The 21,570-nt window shown below is 49.7% G+C and overlaps 2 protein-coding genes across 8 annotated transcripts in view; both read right to left on the bottom strand.

Annotated features, from left to right (window-relative positions):
• znf318 (zinc finger protein 318) overlaps positions 1 to 1,586 on the bottom strand; it is a 20,277-nt gene extending 18,691 nt beyond the window's left edge. Inside the window, exons 1-2 of the mRNA XM_088013366.1 lie at positions 1,213 to 1,586; positions 612 to 706 (exon numbers count right to left, since the gene is read on the bottom strand). Coding sequence (XP_087869492.1) covers positions 612 to 706; positions 1,213 to 1,437 — 320 coding nt within the window. The 5' untranslated portion in view covers positions 1,438 to 1,586. The remainder of the gene's footprint in view (positions 1 to 611; positions 707 to 1,212) is intronic.
• Positions 1,546 to 21,031, bottom strand: LOC106909253 (uncharacterized). Of its 7 annotated transcripts, none has more exons than XM_014975584.2 (21): positions 20,022 to 21,024; positions 19,865 to 19,915; positions 19,466 to 19,665; positions 19,350 to 19,392; positions 19,143 to 19,268; positions 18,965 to 19,069; positions 18,076 to 18,294; positions 17,862 to 18,008; positions 17,522 to 17,755; positions 16,056 to 16,274; positions 15,700 to 15,846; positions 15,424 to 15,621; positions 15,079 to 15,357; positions 14,782 to 15,003; positions 14,610 to 14,714; positions 14,395 to 14,532; positions 14,200 to 14,307; positions 14,084 to 14,121; positions 11,399 to 13,622; positions 11,134 to 11,245; positions 3,161 to 4,078 (listed from the first exon to the last, which is right to left on the bottom strand). In XM_014975584.2, exons 1-21 carry the CDS (start codon positions 20,739 to 20,741, stop codon positions 3,459 to 3,461), a joined length of 6,255 nt encoding a protein of 2,084 aa, XP_014831070.2. In that variant the 5' UTR covers positions 20,742 to 21,024; the 3' UTR covers positions 3,161 to 3,458. The 7 variants fall into 7 exon arrangements, with proteins under 7 accessions (XP_087869487.1, XP_087869486.1, XP_014831070.2 ...); XM_014975583.2 differs by having other exon boundaries at positions 14,782 to 15,006; XM_088013363.1 differs by adding an exon at positions 4,972 to 5,032 and having other exon boundaries at positions 3,952 to 4,078; positions 14,782 to 15,357; positions 20,022 to 21,031.
• Between the last annotated feature and the right edge of the window lie 539 nt (positions 21,032 to 21,570).

Here is a 21,570-nt window from a genome sequence, read left to right on the forward strand (position 1 = left end):
AGCGGCTCACTGCCTGAAAAAACAGACCACCAAGAAGACCATACGAAAGAAGAGCGTAAATAGTTATGTACGATTTTATTTTATTTTGTGGTTTTTGTTCAGGATATTACTGCAAATGTTGTTTTATATATATTTTAATACTTTAATCTTTCTGTGAACCTACATGCGCAGCGCCTGGATATCCTGCTGTGGGACGAAAGATTAACAATAATAATTTTACTGTATTCTGGATATTGACCTGCTTGGCTCTGGGAACACATGACGGTCCTAATGATGACAGAAATATCCAGGTCTGCAGTTATCACCTGATCTCAGCGTCCTCCTCCATCACAACCATTTTAAATCACTATATTAATTCATATTTATGTGATATAAATGTATCTGCAGCAGGAATGTTTCTGATTTTAACTTTTATATCTAGACATCTTTACGGTTTTCCTGTTCAGTTTAATGCTCTTTGTTTTTGATCAAACCAAACCTGTGCAGAGTGAATGTCTGACCGTGTTGAAGGGACTAAACTCATGTTGGATCACAGAACCAGAGATCAGTGACGGATCAGAACCTCGGTCCTCCATATGGACCAGAATCCAGGTTCTCCTGCCTCTGGCTACCTGTCGTGGTGGGACGGGGGGCCGGTCAGCTCGTTCCCCACGCTGATGACCAGGTTGTGGTCCAGGTGAGCTGGTCCTCTGTGAGACGGAGACCTCTGGAGGAGACAACACAGGTAATCACTAATCACCCACAGAACCGGATATCCGGGTCCATTTGGACTGTCTGATCTATAATTGGTTTAATACAACAATAGTAATTATAATAATCTCCTGATTAACTCAGAGACTTTCTAAATGTCCTACACTGAAAACAAACCCTCGAACGCACCATAAGTGTTTTTTCTGTGAGCAATAACAGTTTGATCAGAACAAACTTATTGATCTGATCAGAGCCGATCAATAGCTTGTTTTCCTTCAAGCTGACTGCAGCTTGGGATCTCCCGGTTCCGCCGCTCAGAAGTCTCCGGTTTAAATCAACCCGTTTTTGAATGAAGTCTGGCTTGCAGCTGCGCCTGCGAGTTGTAGACCAGACCAGGAACCTATCAGAACCCAAAGACTGTCCTGCAGTTCTGGTTCTGGACCAATAAAAGATCCGATTCTGATAGGAGTAATTGACAGGTTTTCACATCATTTGCTGCAGTCTGAGTCCAGTTTCACTCACCTCCGGAGGCGCACCTCCGGTCCAGAAGTCCCCGCCGCGGTGGCCTCCGGGGCCGGGGGACGGGTGCCTCCTGTGGTAGGCTTCCGAGGCTCCGTGGTCCCGGTACTCCGGGTAGTCCTGGTGGTACGGAGGTCTCGGTCGGGCCCTGTCATCCCGATATCCCTGTGACGGATAAGGCCTCACAGGAGGCGGGTAGCCTCTAAACGGAGGCCGGCCGCGGAACATCTTCTCCCGCAGAGATGCACTGAGGCCGCGCGGGGAGCTGCGGGTCGGTGCGGCGCTTCACAAGTAGCAGGAACCCACAACTGGTTCCGGTCCACAACAAAACACTAATTATTATTTTATCAAAGCTGTGGTTCCGAGTTCGGCTCCTGATCATACACACTGAACCCTTCTTCTTTGTTTCTGCGGGGTATCTCGCTTCCTGATAGCCTCACTGTTGCCACCGCGTGACGAAGTTGCGGTACTACAGGCGAGCCGATCCAGTGCTTTGAGATGAACTTTGACCTGTATAGAAATCCTGAGAGCTCCTGATGCTCTGAGCCAGTCCAGAACAGGTTCTGACCTTGTAAGCAGATCTCCAACAGATCTCCTGATTCCCAGAGAAAACATTCAGTTAATGAGAAGATCCAGCAGAAGGCCAGTCTGGAGGACAAACCCGTCCGAGGAGAAGATCCAGTGGGTTCAGGAGGGATCCAGTGGGTTCAGGAGGAGATCCAGGGGGTTCAGGAGGGATCCAGTGGGTTCAGGAGGAGATCCAGGGGGTTCAGGAGGGATCCAGTGGGTCCTGAGAAGATTCAATCCAGCTGCAGATTTACAGCAGAACCTCCAGAGGGCGCTCTGTCACTCCAGCCTGGACTGGGACAGAACCACAGAACCAGAATAGTTTAAACCTTTAGAAACTGGTTCTGCTTCATATTTCAGATTGTGATAAAAATAAAAAAAAATAAAAAACCACGAAGGAAATAATTGATTTATTCAATAGTTTTATTGATAAACTCAAACGATCAGAGGTTTATACTTTTTTATTAGCATAACCTAAACGGGGAAAATCGACCCAAACTATGGAAGAAAGATTTTAACTTGGCTCCTTTTACTGTAATGGAAATGGGACTAAAACGCTCCAAGGTCCGGTTTAAAGGCTTTAATCAACGTCCACGCAGCCTGGCGGTGGCTGAGCTCCGTCTGGCAGCGACGGTCTCTGAACCGGACCATCAGGTCATCCTCCCCGAGGTTCTGCTGGGCTGTGGGTTTACCTCCACCTGACTCCACCTGTGCAGTCTGCGGACATTTCTACACAAATGACGCTATTTTTCCTTTTATAACAGGAAACGAAGCCCAGATTATTGCTGTAGTTTGTGGCCAACTTTACTCCAGGTGTGTGTGTAGCTGTGACCCAGAAGCAGCACACACTGCCTTCAGCTCTGATCTGCACGGACAAACACAATCCACCTAAAACCCAAGCAGACCTTTCAGCGTTTCGCTCTTGGGTCCAATCACAGTTCTGTTGGACTGGGTTTTACTTACAGTCTCCAGGATGTGAAGGTCCTGCTGCTCTGCCCTCAGGCTTTCTTCAGGGCTAAACGCTGGGTCTTCCATCAGAGCCTGTAGTTCTGACTGCCGTCTGCCAGATATTTGCTCTGTAACTTCTATACTCGACATATCTAGAGGTCGATAAAAACCCAAAACAATACATTTAATCCACTACAGTTTATGACGTCTCCCTTCACTGCCAGATGTGGTTTTTGGGGGTCAAATTAATTTAGCACACTGTGCAGCTATAATGTATATGAAGAATTGATGAAATGAGAGGCAGTGAGATACATTTACAAGAAACTGTCTGGTAAAAAGACCTGGCGGTTCTGCTGATGAATGAACCAGAACATCAGATGTTCTCATCTCAATGCTCAGCCAACTGTAAGCTATTAAAATGACACCAATTCAGAAGTTTTTATTTACATTTTCTTCAAACTTATTTTATTGTGAAACTTGATTAACTTTGATTAATGATTTTATTCAGTTTTACAAGAAAACCAGAAGACTTTCTGCAGAGGAAACATCAGTATCATCTGGGGACACATCTGCTGAAAATTACATAAAATTAATAATGATGGGATATTTCAGCTGACAATGAAACGGTTCTACCGTCAAACTACAACATAACTGCCCTTATGGAGCATCAATTAGATTAATCTCAACTAGCTAGCTACTGGGGGACATAAGAACCGTGAACAAAAGAATAACGCCTACACCCCTGGAGCCTTCTGGGTGTTCAGCTCCAGCTCCCACTTTTCCAGAAACTCCTGCAGGTTCAGGTTGAAAACATCAATGCCTTTAGGCGACAGGTGGATGCCGTCGCCCCGGTACAGCCCTGTGTTGGTGCCGCACCGGATGTTGTCATGGTTCACCGAGATGCCGCCCAGATCCGACACAATGCTGTGGATTCTGCGGTTCACAGTGGTGCGAACCAGATCCACTTCATAGCTGTCTGGCGAGTGACGCCACACCCGGCGAGGGAGGATGTCGGACCACACCAGGAGGCAGTGTGGGAAGATGCTCCGTATGGAGGCCATGTCCTTCTTGACGGAGGCCAGCAGGTTAGTGGGGCTCTCTGTGCTCAGGTCGTTCCCTCCCAGGTGAACGATCAGGGCGTCCGGGTTGGGCCAGGTGATCTTCAGCTGGTGGAGCTGGGGCAACAGCTGGGACCAGGTCATGCCCTGGATACCCTTCCACCAGATGGTCACCTTGTTGGGGTCCATGCCCAGCTGCATACCTACCTCTGGAGACTTGGCCCGCGACTCGGCCCAGTACACAAGTGAATGGCCACAGATCCAAACGTTCTTGGGCTCGCTACTGATTGGTTTGCCTAAAGATAAGAACAGGACAGTTCAGGAAGTCAGAGAGGATCATCCGACAGACATGATAGTAACGTGTCTCAGATCACGCCGCAGACTGCTTTCACAAAGATCCACTAGTCTGTTAATCTGGACGGCTTCAATGTGGCGCCAGAGACGATCCAAGGCCAGGCGAACAGAAACATGTTCAATGATGCAATCATGTATGCATGATATCAGAATGTATTATTGTTTTGGAATAAAAACCCTAACCCTAACCCCAACATTCACAGAGCAACCAAATGACATCCTACCAACTATTGCCTCCAAGCTGTTCTGGCTAATTGTGATATTTTGCTGCCAGACTGCAGGTGACCTGCTGGTTCTAGAGAATCAAAGAGCAGATCCTTCAGCTCCCAGTTTCAGTGGTGAGGCAGACACCAGGTTGAGGCTTAAACCTTTCCTCTGATAAAATTGATAGACTGGCTGAGATTATCCTGATCCGACTCTGTAGCGCTGCTGCTACAGGCTGTGGAGGACAAAGTGACCATGCTGCTTTCTCCTACTACTCTCCAAGTATTTGTGATCCAGAGCTCCTGGTGTTGATGGCATATCCTGTAAAACCTGCAGGCTTCTCTTAGATGAAGCCCCTACAGGAGCTGCTACTGCCTTTACCACCAAAACTTGTTTCAAGAGTCAGACTAAATTAGAATGTCCCTGTTGCTGCCGCCGTTCTGGTCGGTCCGGGTAGAAACTGGTTTTATTCCACACTCAGAAGATGTGAAAGATGGTGGACCGTTGTGCTGTTAAGTTAATAGATCTTTGTGAAATCAACCTGGAGCGTTACAGAAATAAGTCGGTGCAGATCATAGTAAAGTTCCCCTCCAACGGCCTGCAGGTCTCAGCGGTCTCCAACCCAACTCACTTAATGGTTGAATCATCTCCTTTGCTGCAGGGATGAGCAGTACAGCATCAGGGCCTCATGTCTAAAACAGCGAACGCACAAAACGTACACAAACTTTATCTGTGAACAATAATGACCTACAAAGAGTCAAAACTCACATAAATCCACTGAAACCTGATTCAGTTATTTAGACCAGGAAGCATTAAACCTGATGACTTCATGATTTTAATATTTTATTGTTTAAACAATGAAACTGAACCACATTTATCCTCAGACAATAACCTGAAAAATAAATAAACTAAAGGAAGGTAAAACTTCCCTCTGACGTAAATAATAACTTCCTCAGTTTGTCTCATGAAGATGTAACTCATCGTCAGACATGCTTTCAGACGATGAAAGCATCGTCTGAAACTTTCCAAGGCTCATTTCATTCTGACTGGAGAGAAAACAGGCTGATCAGCAGATGGATCCACCAGGTTCGGTTCTGATCAGGAGACGATCAGGTCCATCAGCAGCTGATCCAGGTGAGCCGCTACCTGAGGAGCTTTGGCTCTGATGGAGGATTGATCACAGATCAGATCCATCTGATGGTCCATCAGCGTTTAGATTCATCCTGGAGCTCTGAGCAGAACCTGGAGCGGTACCAGCGGTACTGGTAGTTAGCCAGGATGGCATCAATAGTGATAAGGCTAATGCTAACCGTATTTAAAACCCTTTGCAGTGCATCTGGCTGCGACTGAATGTTACTGCAATTGAAGCTCCACAAACAGAAAAAAATTAAAGTACCAACAATACTTATTAGTTTTCAGGTTTGCAAACATACTGATGAGTTGGTCATAAACTGAAATAAATCAAAATTCATACAACAATCAAAATTATTTTATGCCAACAACAGACAGTACTGCAACTGCCCATCCCTGCTCCAGCATGGCATCAACTTCTACTGAGTCCAGATAAGGGACCCATCGTTTTAATTTGGTGTTGAGTTCAGGAAACTGAGAAAACCTGCAGGGTTTCCTGTCTAAGCTGTTGACTCTTTCCTCCTGATCCGTCTCTACAGGTCAAAACTCACTAGCTCATACAAATCATTTCTATGCAAATAATATTTACTGCATAAAGAGATTTTATTTTAATACTACAGATTCTAATGTGAAAAAATGCTGAATAATGAATGTGTTGAAATTAAAGTGGTTTCAATGTTTCACAGCTTCAGGTTTAGAGTAAAAGTATTACTTTAGCTTAAGAGATCAAAACAGTCACCTACCTTTACCGTCAAGAAAAACCGTCACTCAGCAAAGTTTGTCATTTTAATCAAGTTATGAAACCTTCAAATAATCCCGCAAATACGGAAAAGCTCTGCGAGACTTTTACCTGCCGTCTCTAGTTTGGCTCCACATCCTTTAGGTAAAGTTCAGACGTTGAAAATGTGACACGCAAAAAGTCGAGCAACCATGAAGAACATCATGTTTTATTGTCTAAAGGTTCAGCACAACAAGTTATCCTCATCTGGCTCTGAAGGTTTGCTCGTGGTCCAGTACTTCGTTTGTAGAACTGAAATGAACTTCTATCAGCTAATCTGACCAAAACAGCGACTTTAGACCTAGGATGCGTCAGTGAACAAGCTGTAGCTCAGATCTCTACCTAAAGGTGTAATGTGTTTAATGTTCATTATTCAGGAAATGCCCCAGGTTTTAATCGATTCAGAAAAGAGGATTTAAGGGTAATGTCATCAACCAGGTAGTTCTTCATGTCAATAAATGTAAAATCCACCCTGGTCTAACAGAGCAGCAGTGGAGGAGCCTGCATTCGGGTTCAGTTCAAGCCCAGTGGCTTCAGAGGGCCGATGCGTCGTCAGAGAGCCAGGTGCTGGAGGGCGGACCCCACCAGAACGTCAAAATCAGCTGAGCGCCACAGAGGGCGGCCGACTAAACATCAGGACCAGAAACTTTCCAAGACCTCTGCTAAGGAGGCAAGAGGGCCTGCCATGGTTCCTCTCAGCTCGGCCCAAGGATCCATCCATGAAGTAGAAACAGGAACTGATCTCAACACAGTGAAGTAGAGGTTGTGTAAAACACATCTGGCCCCATGCCACCAAATCCCCAAAAACACCGACATGTAATTTCCTTTCTCCAGTCTGTGGGTTAGCTTAGCGCCTTTTGGACCAAACAAAGTCTCTATCAAAGTCTACCAGCCTGAAGAGAAAAGACAGAAAACCATTAGATGGATCTGTTTAAATGCTGCCTTTGTTCATCACTGTTATTAGATTTTCATTTCAGTTGCCAAACTCCATACTGGACCAGTCTGGTCTAAACTGGGAATGTGGATGCTCAACCTGAGGATGCAAATAATACAAATTCTGAGCACAACATGGAAAAGTTGCAGACTTATAAAATCACAAAGTAAGGAAAACCTTTTTAATAAAGGTTAGCTAAACGAAGCCGCCCTGAATAACCTGAGGTGAGGTGGTATCAGACTTTAACGGCTGAACCGACGGGAACACAGACAACATTCAACCGCACGGAAATACCGAGATCCTGACTTATTCTGGTAACTATGGTCTGTTTAAAAAATACAGTTCAGATAAAACTTTCTATTTCAATAACTGTGAATTACAGCTGTAGAGAAGAAGATCCTGGTGAAAATCTACACGCTTTTATTTCAAACTACTCAACATTACAGCTAACTGATGCTTCGAGCATAAAGACTTACATCGATACGGTTCTGCTGGCTGCATCTCTGCAGCACAAAGGCGGGTCAAATCTCTAAATACGAAACTAAACATTTAGAAATGAAGAGTACAGCAGAGACATGTCACTTGTTCAGCCTTTTCCACCAATTAAGGCTTTTAGCAGCTACACATTTTCCAGCTGATACAGAAACTGGATTAAATCTAACGGACAGAACACATTTCCACGACCACAACTCTTAATACAGTCTGGTGGGTTTTACTTACTGTTAATCAGCTTTATAAAGACTAAAGATGTTTTGGTGCAACGTCTTGCTGGATGGTAGACTCAGCTTCTTTCGGCTTAGGTTGAAGAAAACAGAACCGAAGTGAACTTACCCGGATGGGCTTTACTAGCACCTGTCTCAAAGACGCACCATGAACAAAACGCAACATCCGGCGAAAACACGAAGAACAGGGACCGCTACCAGGGCTGGCAGGGACCCACAAGGCTTTTATCAACATGGCTTTTATGTTAAGGATGAACAGATCCGACCCAAAATACATCAGGTTCTTTAACTCAAACAGACTTAAGCCCTTCCTAAATCTGATTTAGTTTTAGCTTCTAATGTTTACCAGAAGGACAGTGAGGTCTAAGCTGATGAATTACTCTAACACAGGGGTGGGCAACTCCAGGCCTCGAGGGCCGGTCTCCTGCAACTTTTAGATGTGTCTCTACTTCAACACACCTGAGTCAAATAATGAGGTTGTTAGCAGGACTGTGGAGAGCCTGCCTGAACAGAGGAGGTGATTCCGCTATTGGATCCAGGTGTGTTCCACCAGGGAGACATCTAAGAGTTGCAGGACACCGGCCCTCGAGGACCAGGATTACCCACCCCTGCTCTAACAGGTGATGCTAATATTCACATGTAGCTTTCTGTACTTAGCCTTACTCTGTAATGTTGAGAAAGTAGCAGCAGGAGACCAACAACTAGCTCGCTCTAAGTGAGCATCCCTAGTTATCTGACGAACCCTGCACTAATAAAGCCATGTCTACAAAAAGCCATCCTGCCCTCCAGGCCTCACCAAGTCCTGGAGCACATCTTCAGCCTAAAACATCAACCGCATTTCGCTCCAAGATTCTCCCTCTGGTAAGCGTCATGACCCAGTTGGTAGCACACAGAGTGCTACAGAGAGCAACGAAACGCCGAGGACCCAAAATGATTAAAGCTGCGTGAAGATGACGACGAGATGTTTTTCCTGCAGAAGTGATCCTGGTCAAAGCCGAGGGTTTGTTTCTGATTCGGTCCACATCAAACATTAAATTCAGGGAGATCATCAGAAGTGTCTACACTCAGTCACCGCTGGGGGACAACCCTGAAGACTTCCAAGCTTGACGCGACCCGTCCTCCGATCTTAGAGATAGCCAGCTGGTGCTTTGGTCGATGAAGCTAGCATGGAGGAACTGCGGGATGCAATGGACCGCAGCAGCTGCAGTGAGAACCAGACCATGGTCCCCGACTTTTACAGGGTCTTCCGTGTTAATGGGTTATTAGCCAATACACCAATAAATCAGTTTGCCACTGCAGCCTGTTTTAGCTACACGTATTTTGTCCCAACTTTACTAGATTAGCTTGGTTCTGAAAGCTGCTACATCATGCTAACAAGACACCTAAAATCTATGAATAGCATTTGTTTGTGAAGGCATCTACTTCCACACAGTCCTTTACATCCTCATTGGATGCTCCTGTTTAGATCAGGAGGAATCGACTCCTGGACTCAGCTAATGTTAGCATCTTTTTGATAATTCAACCTTAAGAGATATTTCAATGCAGACCCCGTTAACAGCTCTCTCTCTCCTACACAGTCAGATCAGGAGCCACATGACCTGATACAGTCTGTTGGAGTTATGGAACATTATGAAAGATGCTAATCGTTGGAGAAGCTCAATGGTGGACACCGCTAACTAGAAAGCTTGTTGCACTAACCAAAAAGCACGGCCATTAGTTCCACTAATGCTACAGCGCTATACCAACACTGTATTTAGCAAAAGCTAATGCGCTATACCAACACTGTATTTAGCAGAAGCTAATGCTAAGGCGCTATACCAACACTGTATTTAGCAGTCTAAACAGGACATCAGAAGATTTTAAACTGTTAACTGTAACGCTACATGCTAACAGCAGTCAATAACGAAATGCCAACACAGATGTCAAACTTTAACTGAAAGTTTACAAAACAGGCAAGTAAATTAGCATTTCAGAATTTGGAATAAATGTTTTCAAAGTTAGCAAAAACACTAAAGCACTAAATGACAAATAAGTTCTGCTGTGCAAAGCCTGTCACACTGACTTGCACCAGAAGTAGGCCGGGGTTTGTAACAAGTGTTTGCACTTCTCTGTGGTGATGCAGCTGACATAATCACAGACCAGCAACAGATACTGGGGCTCATCAGGAACTCCCATACCAATCACTTAAAAAGCCTTGATGGGAATGGAGTGGATAACCTGGGAGCAGGTCAGGGCATCGTTAGTCTATCTTCACCAAGATCCTAACCTGAAAAAGAAGGTCACCGATGAAACGCCTTAATGATACGAACATGTTCTATCCTCAGTATCAGCCTGTAGAAGTTGAAGGATGCACCTACATCCTTCAGGTGTAGGAGCTGGAGCAAAATAGGCTGTTCACACTAGCTTTAAATAACATCTAGCTAAAAACATCTATCTGAACCTCAGTGAGTAGCTGTCTGAGGTTCAGCTCGACACCTAAAAACCCTTCCTTAATTAAGTTTCTATAGCTGTCTTCTGAATATTGTCGGTTTTAAAGTTGGGGTAACTGGAACCAAGTTTTACACCCAACACACTGGATCTCCGCATTCCCATTAAAAATTAATCTGAAGTCCAACTCCTTCCGTATAAAGCAGTGGGTCACCAGGTGAAGGAAGAAAAGACTTTACTTTGTAGAGTTGAGCTCGCAGTCGGCTTCTTTGCTTGCTCGAAGAGAGGACGCATTAGATCCGGCTAACGACTTGCTGACCATCGTCTTACCCACAGGTTTGTGGCTCCATGAGCTTGAACCGACGCTTTGCTCATGTTCCAGGCATTAAAGTCATGTAGAGCTGTACATGTATGCAAACATTTCTTGGTCTATCATAGATGGAAAACAACCACATGCCCTTAAATGTAAAAATTATATTGCTGTGGCAGAATTGTGCTAATGGACATGTTTAGGTAATGTGGGCATGGCACACAAATCCATGACTGTAATGATCTGGTTTTTTGACTTGGACCTCACTAAAGTCATGTTTATATAGAAGACAGACATCAGTTACATCGGACCTTCTTGGAAAAACCTGGATGACTGAAGACTTCAGGAAACAGCGAAAGGCAGCAGTTTGGTTGAATAAAAAGACAGCAGCACGGAGTAGAGCATGCAGGTATTGTCTGAGGTGGACAGTCATAACTATTACATGATTCCTTGCTAGTTAAGCATGTCTGTAAATAAAGAAGATGTTGTACCTGTCGGGACCAGCGGACCCTCTTTGCTCCTCTCTCCTTGTCTCCTGAGGGTAAGCCTCTCTTTGTACTCCTGTTCCCTCTTCTCCAGAAGCCTCCGATTATACAAATCCAGCTGTGACACAAGCACCACATCTTTAGCAATCTACCAAACCAAGAACAGCATCTTCCTAGAAACCTCGGTCACTTGGACAGACGCTGTTTCTTTACAGTGTTTTACAGGTTAAACTGGGCTTGAGAGCATCAACAAGGACTCTGCTGATCTTACCTTCTCCTTCTGCTTGGCCTTGATGTCGTCGTCTGTCTCCAGTGAGGGCGGCGAGCTGCTGAACGACACTGAAGGTAAGCTGAACTGGACAGATTTAACAGGTTTGGCTGATGGCGGGGTGCTCAGAGACTTTACAGTCTCAATCAGGTTCAAGCAGCGGACCACTGTGGTAGACATGGGCGACTGGTCGCAGCTTGAAGGACTTGAGGTTACTGGTGTCACGGTGGGAGTGAGTGCAGGCTGTAAGGAGGTGGCCCCACTGGCGGCTGAAGTGGGACTGGCTTGGTCAATGAACGGAAGAACCGTATGAGTGGAGGCTGTCGTGAAAGGAGGCAGTCCGGCCGGGCGTTGGGGCGGAGGACCAGGAGGCGGACCAGGAGGGTGCTGTGCCTGGCGCCGTGGAGGCGGCCCTGGTGGAGGGCCTGGGGGACGCAGCAGCCTGGGGTGGGCCTGGGCAGCTGCAGCTGGGGTATCAGGGCCGTGGGATGTGGCGGTGATACCAAGAGGCCAGTTGTGTGGGGGGGTTGGGTGCTGGTAGTGGGCAGGAGGCGGCCCTGGAGGAGGCTTTGGAGAGGAAACGGTGGGTGGTGCACTCCCTGTCGTCTTGGTATGGCTCTGCAGATGTTGTACCTTCTTTCGCACTTCAAACTCATGTTGGTCAAAGAATTTCTCGTACTCTGAAACGGTCGGCTTTGGATTGCTGAGCGGTTCAATGCTGGAAGATCTGGCAGGAGAGGGAGAATGGATATGATCCATTTCCACAGAACCAGTCCTGCCGCTCCGCAACTCTTCCTTAGGAAACGTCTCTCTTTCCATCGATGATGACTTGAAGCTCAAGGTTTTCTCTTGAGCTTTATTGGCCAGTTTGGAAACCTCTCCAGAGCTCAGCTTGAGGCCAATTGAACGCAGCAGACTTTGTATCTTATCGTAGGGTTCGGGTTTCTGGCCATCATTCGTTTTCTCCACTGAGGGTTGTTTGGAGTTTGGCTGCTTGATCTCCACTTCATGGACCAGACTGCTGCTGGGGTGCTCTTGAGCCAGACCTACAATCCGAGAGAAGCCTTTGCCATCCTGAAGGGCTCGCTCATGAGGAAGGAGGTCATCTGTAACATCTGACGGTTCCGAGGTCTTCTCAGCAACTGCCTTCTTGTTGAGCATGTCAAGGAATCGGTGCAGAGGGGGTTTCTGAGCCGGTGGGGACTGCGGGGGAGTTGTGAACTTTCGTTTGGGAGAAGGTGTTCTTGGCGGAGAGTCGATGGGAGACGGAGGTCTGAAAGTGGAGACTGAGTGAGTCAAGGGTTTAGCAGAGACGTTAGCATCTTGGCTGGGCGGAGAATGTGGCGAAGACCCACGAGGTTCTGGAGATCTACTTCGTTTTACTGGTGGATAAGTATCGTAGGGGCGTTCCCTGTACGCGGGGTCGTAAAAGTGACTGTCGTAATGCTCATTGTACACATCATACCGGTCAGTGTAGCGATGGCTGGAAGAAGGGGCTCCGCCATAGGGAGGGTCGCCATAGAGACGGGTGTCGAATGCTCGGTCTGCGTACGGCCGGTCTGCATACGGGTGAGGGTACGGGTCGCTGTAGGGCTCGCCGTAGCGGCGGCCTGGGAACGGACCATATGGACGGTCATAGTAAGGGTCATCATAGGGAGGCCGGATGTAATCTGGTTCTTCTGGGCGCTTCTTGAGAATTGAGCGAGGCATGCTGATCCTGCCGTGGTCGTAGTCGATGCAGGTCCTGCCTCCAGGCTCCAGCCCCCTGGAGTCAACCAGAGACTTCTTATAGGCGATCATCTCATTAAGCTCCTCCAGCTCTCGTTTCTTCCTGGCCAGCTCGGTATCTACCACCACGCCTCGCCGTGGCGGCGGGCTCGGCCTTCTGCGGTGGCTGTCCTCCCGCTCTTTACTGGACCTGCTTCTCTTCCTGGAGCTTTTCTCTCTGCTGCGGCTCCTGCTGCGGCTCCTACTGCGGCTGCCGCTGTGACTCCGGCTGCGCCTGCTTGACCTCTCTCGGCTTCGTCTGTACCTGCTGCTGCGTTCTCGGTCAACGCTTGAGCTGCGTCTCTTTTTTGCCACGCGGCCAAACTGATCTTTGGACGGACTCCGACTTTTGCTCCGCTCCTTACTCCGGCTGCGACGGTACTTGTGGCGGGAGACACTGGTGTCCTTCTTTATCGTTTTAAACACGGCCTTCTGTTTGTCTGCCTCTGGTTTCTGGTTTCTGAAACGTTAACAGAGGTCAGACAGGCTTGGGTTTGCACACAAGTCAACAAATTCCCAACTACCAGTTCTGATCTTAACTGCTGATTAAATTAGCAGTTTGGTGCAAAGTATTTTATCTCGAATATTTATTGTTCAATGGTAGGTAACGTTTGTATTGGAAAACGCAGAATTTTTAAAAAAATCACATCCTCTTTCTGTTGACCAAAGATCTTCTGATAAGCATGTCTTTCGGTATATTAATGAAAACAAAACAGTGCGGTCAAATCTTTAAAACTTGAAGTGCCTGAAGTTGAGGATGATTTCCTTTAGTTCCAAATTTTTACTGGCCACTCTCAAAAACATGGGCTTGCTAGCTATGCTAGCTGCACTCCCTCAAAATGACATTTGTGCACTCAGAGATTTCGTCTCTGATTAAACCGCATCATGAGAAGATGTGAAGAATAGTGGACATTTACTCACTCAGTTCCATCTGGGGGTTTCGCCAACTTGATGGTCATCTACAAAACCAGAGGGAAGATTAGCGTTGGAGGTGAAAACTGATCCCTGCGTGGCGCAAGCAATGCAGAGGAGCTCACCTTCCCTTTGGTTGCTCCAACGCCGCTCAGTTTGCGAACCGGGAGGAAAACTTTCTCCGTGAAGCGTTTGATCCTGATGGCCTGCTTCCCTCCGTCTGCTGTCGGATGCTTCATAATCACCAAGATTTTTTCACAATTTCAGAAAAAAACTCCACTGTGGACTGAAAGCTGGCCAAATACAGCAGCAGGACTGACCGGGACGACGCTGAACTCCACCTTCTCGTTCAGCTCCAGCTTCTTCTTCTCCACCACCTCGGACATTTTGAAGAACAGCTGAGGGTTCTCCGAACACTTGATGAGTCCAGAGTCCTCGGAGAACTCGATCACAATGCCCTGAGGAGAGAAGCGTCGTGTCAGACGGGCCTCCACGAAGACAGGGGTTGCGCCTCCATGAGGACAGGGGGTCTCACGTGCATCCGCTGCTCCGTGGACTCCTCGAAGGAGTCGGGGAGGATCTCAATGAAGGTGGCGCGCTCCTCCTTGGTGAGGCGGTGCGTGGCCAGGCTGAAGCGGACCTGCAGGAGGAATCAAGCCGTTACTCCTCCGGCCGACGCTCAGCGTCCCGACACGGCCGCTCCTCACCTTGTCTCCCACCAGCATGGTGGCCAGGGTCAGCAGGTCATTGGGGCCAAAGGTCAGTTGCTTCTGCTGGCCGTCCACGGTCATCACCAGCCGACCCACCTCAGGGGCCGGCGGGCCGGGGGCCTCGATCTGCTGCTCCTCCTCCTCCTGCTTCATCTCCTTCCTCCCAGTCAGTCCCGTCGCCTCCTGCTGCTCGCCGTCCTCCGTTTCCTCCTGCTTGACCTGCTGACACGGAAACGGGACGTTCTGTCTCCAGAACTCCAACCAAAACCTTCGCCGCTGCGCCACCTTCCACACCTCAGTGCCTCCTTTCTCCTCCTGCACCGACTGCGTCTCCTTCGCCGCCTCCTCCTCCTTCACATCTGGCTCCTGTGTCTCCTTCGCCGCCACCTCCTGCTTCACATCTGCGTCCTTTGTCTCCTCCTCCTCCTCTGCCTCCTGCTTGGCCTCCTCCTCGTCCCTTGGCTCCTTGGGGGGGCTCCTGCAGATGGCTTTGAGCACGGTGCCCTGGAAGCGCTCCCTGCTGACCTCCAGCATGGAGTCGGCGACTCTGTACCTGAAGCCGAACGGAGTCCACTGCAGACCAGCGGCCCAGTTAACGCAGGTACTGACCTCACAGCGCCCCCTGCTGCTCCAGCTCACCTTGTCTTTGGCAGCTGCCAGAGCAGCAGCCGCCTCCTCCTTCCTCCTCCTCTCTGCCTCCTCCTCCTGCCTGCGCTCCTCCTCCCTCCTCTGGCGCTCCTCCAGCTCGCGGGCTTTCTGCTCCTGAAGGATCTTGTCTTCGGCCGGCTTGCTCCTCCTCATCCTCCGTAGCCGGATCGCTCTGACCTCGGCTTTCTCCTGCAGGGACAGAATGACGGACGGGTCAGCCTCTGCTGGCTGATGGGACCGGATCGGTTCGGGTCGGTTCACTCTCACCGTGGTCACTGTGAATTCCACGTCTTTCCCCACGTCGTCAGAGTCGAACTCTGCATCGCTGAAGTTTTCGCAGAGGTCAAAGGGCAAATCGCCGTGCTTGGTGGAGCTGACGACCCCCTCCTTGTCTCCCAGTGAGGCGATGGTTCCCTGGAACAAAGGACGGATCCACTTTAGGACCGGGCTCAGAACCTGGAGGGTGTGTTCACTTTACAATCTGCTCTGGTTCTGGATTGGTTCTGGTTCTAATGAACCTCTTTGATCCTTATTTTTATTCTGTGAAGGAACAAAGTTCATGTAGCTAATTGTTTAGCAGTGGAACCAGTTTGGTCCCGGTTCCAGCGGGAACGGGCCGGTACCTGCTCGCGGACCTCCTTGGTGTAGCGGAAGGTGAAGGGGATTTTGGGCCGGATGTTGGCGGCCCGCCTCTTGTTGGTCAAGGTGTTGATCAGCAGGTTGATCAGGACGTGGTCGTTCTTCAGCAGAGTCACCGAACAGTCCCGGTGGTCAAAGGTCACGTTGGTCCTGAGGGGGCCGATGTTGGCGGCGATCTGACCCGGATATCCGGGAACGTTCTCCTGTGGGAGGGAAATATGAAGAGAATACCCAGAAATACAGGAGACTGATGGTCCAGTAGCAGGTGCCATTCCTGACGCCAGCGAGCCGGGTTCTTATCGCTCGTCATTCTGTTCCGGCAGTGCTGGTCATCTGGCACCAGTGTAGCCAGAGCATTAGCTGTTGCTACTCATCTTTACTAATAGACTGAACTTCCAGAACTTTGTTCTAAAACTTCACATGGACAATCTTCTGCTAACCAGTTAACGTCCTCACCCACCAACATCCCTCAACACCTAATACCTTGTTTCCTCTGAGTACTGGTACCAGGCTCGGCGACATTGGGGGGCGTCAGGGGGCGTTGCCCACCCACAGAGTCAGCTGTGCCCCTCTGGACTGGAAGCTGTTTGTAGTTTTTACCTTAGAATGGCCGACTCTCTGTTATTCCTGTCAATTTGATACAGTAGAGGCTTCCTCACTTCCATATCTGTGTCCTCTGTCACTTTTATCAGCAGTTAAAACTGTTTAATCCGTTGTTAACATGTTGTAACCTGTTTTTCTGAGCTGCCTTTAAACGCAACATGAGCGCTCCTCCGCTCGCGCTGGTTTCCACCTGTGAAGGAGACCTGCTGCTGCTCAGGTGTGTTAGAATCATGGCAGCAAAACCCAAAGAACTTTTCACAGTTTTTCCCCCAAACTAACCGACTGAGTTGAGTGAAGCTGCTGGATGCAGGTAATGTTAGCTAACAGACGACTAGCTAATGTCAATACAGCACCTTAAGCTTGTTAACTAGTAGCCTGTAGGCTACAGGTGTTTATGTTCAAAAAGTGGGGAGTGCTGGTTACATTCACTTGAGTAACTCTTTTGGAAAAAAGGCACGTAAAAGAGTAGTTTTACTGCACTGTACCTTTTTCTTTTACTTGAGAATATTACTGTTACTATGTATTCATTTAGCCCCCCAAAAAGCCAATCGCCTGGAGCCGAGGCTGACTGGTACTGGTTGGTCAAAATGGACCAAACAGCTGACCTGTACCGCAGCAGTACGGTCTGGTGTCACCTCACCCAGAAGAACATCACTGCTAGCGTCAGGTTTGTTTTGACGCTACAGTGTGCGTTTGGGTTTAGCCCGCCAGCCCAGTGAGAGTCCAACTGGCAGTTCTCCTGAAAACATCGGACTGCAATGTCCGGTGAAACGAGGCATTGCGGTTCACCTTATTCAAGAACCTAAAACCATGAGGGAACCAATCAAGCCGTAGCGACAAAGCCTACCTTGGGCTCGATGATGGTCTGGCTGACGATGCCCTCGTAGAGCTCCGAGTCCAGCACCATGTGAGGCTCCAACTCCTCCCTGGACTTGGATGTTGTCCGCTTGGGGCCCACAGAGACCTTCTCCCCATTGGTGCTGTCCAGTTCCTCGGGGGTGGAGCTAGAGGCACCACAGAGTGTCAGGAGGAGGGGCTCTTTGACTCGTTTGATCCTGACGGCCCGCTTCCCCCCTCTCAGCTGACCCAGAGACACAGGAACGTCACAACACAATCCAACACAAATCAAACCTGCTCTCAATCTTGATTACAGCACCAAGAGCTGCTAGGGAAGCAAAGAAGCATACCGGCAGGACAGTGAACTCCACCTCCTCATTGATGTCCTCCTCAGTGAAGTCCACATCACTCAAGTTCTCTCTGGTCTCAAACTGAAGCTCCCCGTGTTCTTCTGACTGAATGACGCCTTCATTTTCCTTCAGACTGACAATGACACCCTGCAGGACAAACAGCATCAAGCAGAAGCTCAGCAGCAGGTATGGTTGCTGGGCAGCGCCGCCTCACCTTCTCCCTGGTCTCCCTGGTGGAGCCGAAGGTGGCGGGGATCTTGGGTCTGATGTTGGTGGCTCGCCGTTTCTCCGTGACGATGTCGGTCAGAACGTTGATGAGCACCTGATCGTCCTTCAGCAGCGTCACCGTGCTGTCCTTCCTCTCAAACGCCAGGTTGGTCCGCACCATCCCCAGGGTGACGTGCACCTGGCCGGGGTACTGCCGGTCGCCGGGCTGCAGGGACACCGACCAGAGCTGAAGACTCAGAGACCTTCTGACCTGCACAGGGTCTGATGCATCTTCTAGACCCAAAGGCCTCTGCTCACCCCCACAAACCTTGTTCTTTGGCCTGTGACCGGGTCTCTGGCCAGACGGTCAGACAGAGATTTAAAGAGGAGCAGCAAAAGCAAAGGCAGTGGGTGAGCAGAGCCTGGTGTCCTGCAGGACGCACCGTACCTGCAGTCCAGATTCTGAGCTGTTAGCAGACTGAAGGAGTTCATCACCGTTACCTTAGCAACGACATGCGTCCCACTATCAGCTGAGTCTAAGTGTGATGTCATCAGAGTAAGCTGTTGTTAAGCAACACCAACCTCATCCCTGGATCGCCCGGTTACTGAAGACTGATGCATCTTGAGATTTGTAGTTTTACTGGCGGTACTGTGCATCATCCATGGGCCACATGGGCGCTATGAGCTCAACATGGCCGCCAGAAAGGAACCAGAACCAACCCACTGTCGCTATCTGCAGCAATGCATGATGGGCTTCGGCTCTTTGGTCAGAACAGCAGAAGAAGAACGAAGGTTTGGGTGAAAGTAAACTGGTCTGGACTCCCTGGACCAGAATCACCTTCTGCTGGAGAGGAAACCAGAGCGAGGAAGACCTGTGGCTCCTCCTCCTCACTAACCTGCGGCTCCTCAATGGCCTGGCTGACCACGGCTTCGTAGATCTCCGGGTCCACGTTCTCCGTTCCCCCCGGAGCCACTTTCACATCTGTGGCCACGGCCCGGTTCTGTCCAAGGAAGCAGAGACAGCTTCAGACGGTGGTTCTGACCGGACCACAGGGAGAACCGCCGCAGACTCACCTTCTCCTTGCAGGCTGTGAAGTGGACCCGGACGCCGGGCGTCAGGGCATTGGGGTTCCCAAAGAAGACATCAAAGCTGAACTGGAACTTCTCCAGGTCTTCCCTCTCGATGGAGCCGAATGTTGGCTGTGGACAGGAAGAACGTTACTGACAGGTTCTAGCTGGGTCCATCGGACCTCAGAGAGGCTGGCAGTGCAGAATCCTCACCCCAACGAAGGAGATGATCCCCGTGGATCTGCCAGGTGGAGGCCTGAACACAGAGACGCTCAGATTAAACACCTGGCTCCAACATCTGGAGGACGTCCACACCAGAACCCACTCACCTCTCGAAGGTCCGCTTTCCTAGCAGCCCCAGCGCCTTGGCCGTGTACCTGGACTCAGGCTTCGGGGCGGCGGGAGGTGTGGGGGCAGCAGCCGGGGCGGGGTCAGGGGGCGCGGCCTTGGTGACGGCGGGAGCATCAGAGTCTTTTTTAGTCTCAACTGGAGTCGAGTCACCAGGTGGAGCAGAAATAAGAGCCTTGATCTGGAGGAGAGAAAAAAAGACTAAACAGGAAGCTGGTGGTCGACCAATCAGAGACCAGAAAACCAACCAATCAGAGATTAGTCTAATGACTTCAGACTGGTTTAAAGTGGTTCCAAATCATTTTAAACTGGTTCTGCGGTCAGAGATGAATGGACCAATCAGTGAGCTGTCCTGAGATCCAGGATGGAACCAGACTCACCCACTCCGGTTGGTCAGGCGGCGGGTTGGGCATCGGCTCCTCCACCACCGGCTGAACAGAGAAAACAACTGAATCAATTCTCATGATCTGACCAGAGCCACGGATCTGGAACCAGGAAGACCCCGTTACTGGGGACCAGTTCCCCTCTGAACCTCACCTCCGCAGTCCAAACCGGGGCCGGGAAGGGGGGCGGGAACCCAAATGGAGGCATGCAGCCCGGAGGAGGGACTGGCGGGACGGACGCAGGGTCTGGAGGGGGGATCCCAATAGGAGCGGGCGGGGGTAGACCGGGTGGGGGTAGACCAGGTGGAAGGACCGGTGGGACAGGTGGAACAGGAGGGACAGGTGAGACGGCCCCCGGACCCCATGGGTCAGGACACTCTGGACCCCAGCCTCTCCAATGTGGGGGTCGCTGCCAGTCTGGGGGAGGCACCCAGTCATCAGGATATGGGCCCCAAGCTGGAGGAGGGGGGCCTCTGGGGTCCCAGTCAGGGGGTGGGGGGCCTCTGGGGCCCCAACCTGGAAGAGGGGGACCTCTGGGGTCCCAGTCAGGAGGCGGGGGGCCTCTGGGGTCCCAGTCCGGGGGTGGGGGAAGTCTTGGATCCCAATCAGGAGGTGGGGGACCTCTTGGGCCCCAGTCATAAGGGCGACCCCATTCCGGAGGAGGGGGTCCCCTAGGGTCCCAGTCTGGAGGCGGAGGGCCTCTTGGACCCCATCCGTCTGGGGGCGGTGGTCCCCAACCACCGGGAGGCGGAGGTCCCCAACCTCCTGGTGGAGGAGGGCCCCAGCCCGGCGGTCCCATCTCGAAAGGTGGTACGTCTTCCCCTGGAGGTCCGAGAGGAGTCCTTTCCCTCGTGGGTCCGTCTCCGCGGCCCATATCGGCAGGGAGACACCGAGGAGGTTAGCAGCTCCGTTAGCCTCAGGCTAACTACCAACAGTCCGACTTTAAAGCTGAAATGCAGCCACTTAACCCGCCGCTCTACCGTGAACAGCAGCTTAGCACCCCTATCTAACCTCCCAGTCCGAAAAAACACCGCTTCTACCAACGAATATGTTAAATATTTAAGTTTATTTACGAGTTTCTTCCATTACCACTCCGGTACGTCTCTTCTTCTTATGAATAATCAGTGAAAACGAGCGATGCTGCCCCCCACAGGTCGACCGAGGAAGCGCAATTCCGTTCTCTGCTTTAACTTCTGCTTAAATTGGAAACTGTCCCCAAACAGCGTTCAGCTCGGTCCAGTTTGCCCCAGTACTGGTTCACACTGGTTTCAGATTCATTCAGATTGGATCCAAACTGGTTCAGCCCAGATGTAATCTGCATCAGCCACTCTGACTCCAGACTGATGCTACTAGTTTCAGTCCAGTTTATATGGGTCAAAATTATCTCAGGTTGATTAAACTGGTTCCACTCGCGGTTTTGGTCAGATTCAGTGCTGCTGCTGTGGAGATGAAAACCTCTTTCTGGTTCTGTTTGGTCCTGTTTGAGCAGACCTGAGTTGGATGAAGTTGCCCGACTTCCTGCTCCCCCATCAAACTGCTCCTGGGTGTCATGGCATCACGATTCTAACTGTTCAAATTGTTTATTGGGGAACTTTACAAACTCCAATCTAAAGACAAACTATAAGAAACTCACAGAAGTCCTTCTGGCAATTGCTAAGAAATGCATTACAACATTACAAATGTAAATGAGACGCCCCCCTTCC

This window comes from Poecilia mexicana, unplaced genomic scaffold, assembly GCF_051168715.1.
Source record: "Poecilia mexicana isolate PSO_F unplaced genomic scaffold, ASM5116871v1 scaffold_15, whole genome shotgun sequence".
NCBI classification, from domain to species: Eukaryota; Metazoa; Chordata; class Actinopteri; order Cyprinodontiformes; family Poeciliidae; genus Poecilia; species Poecilia mexicana.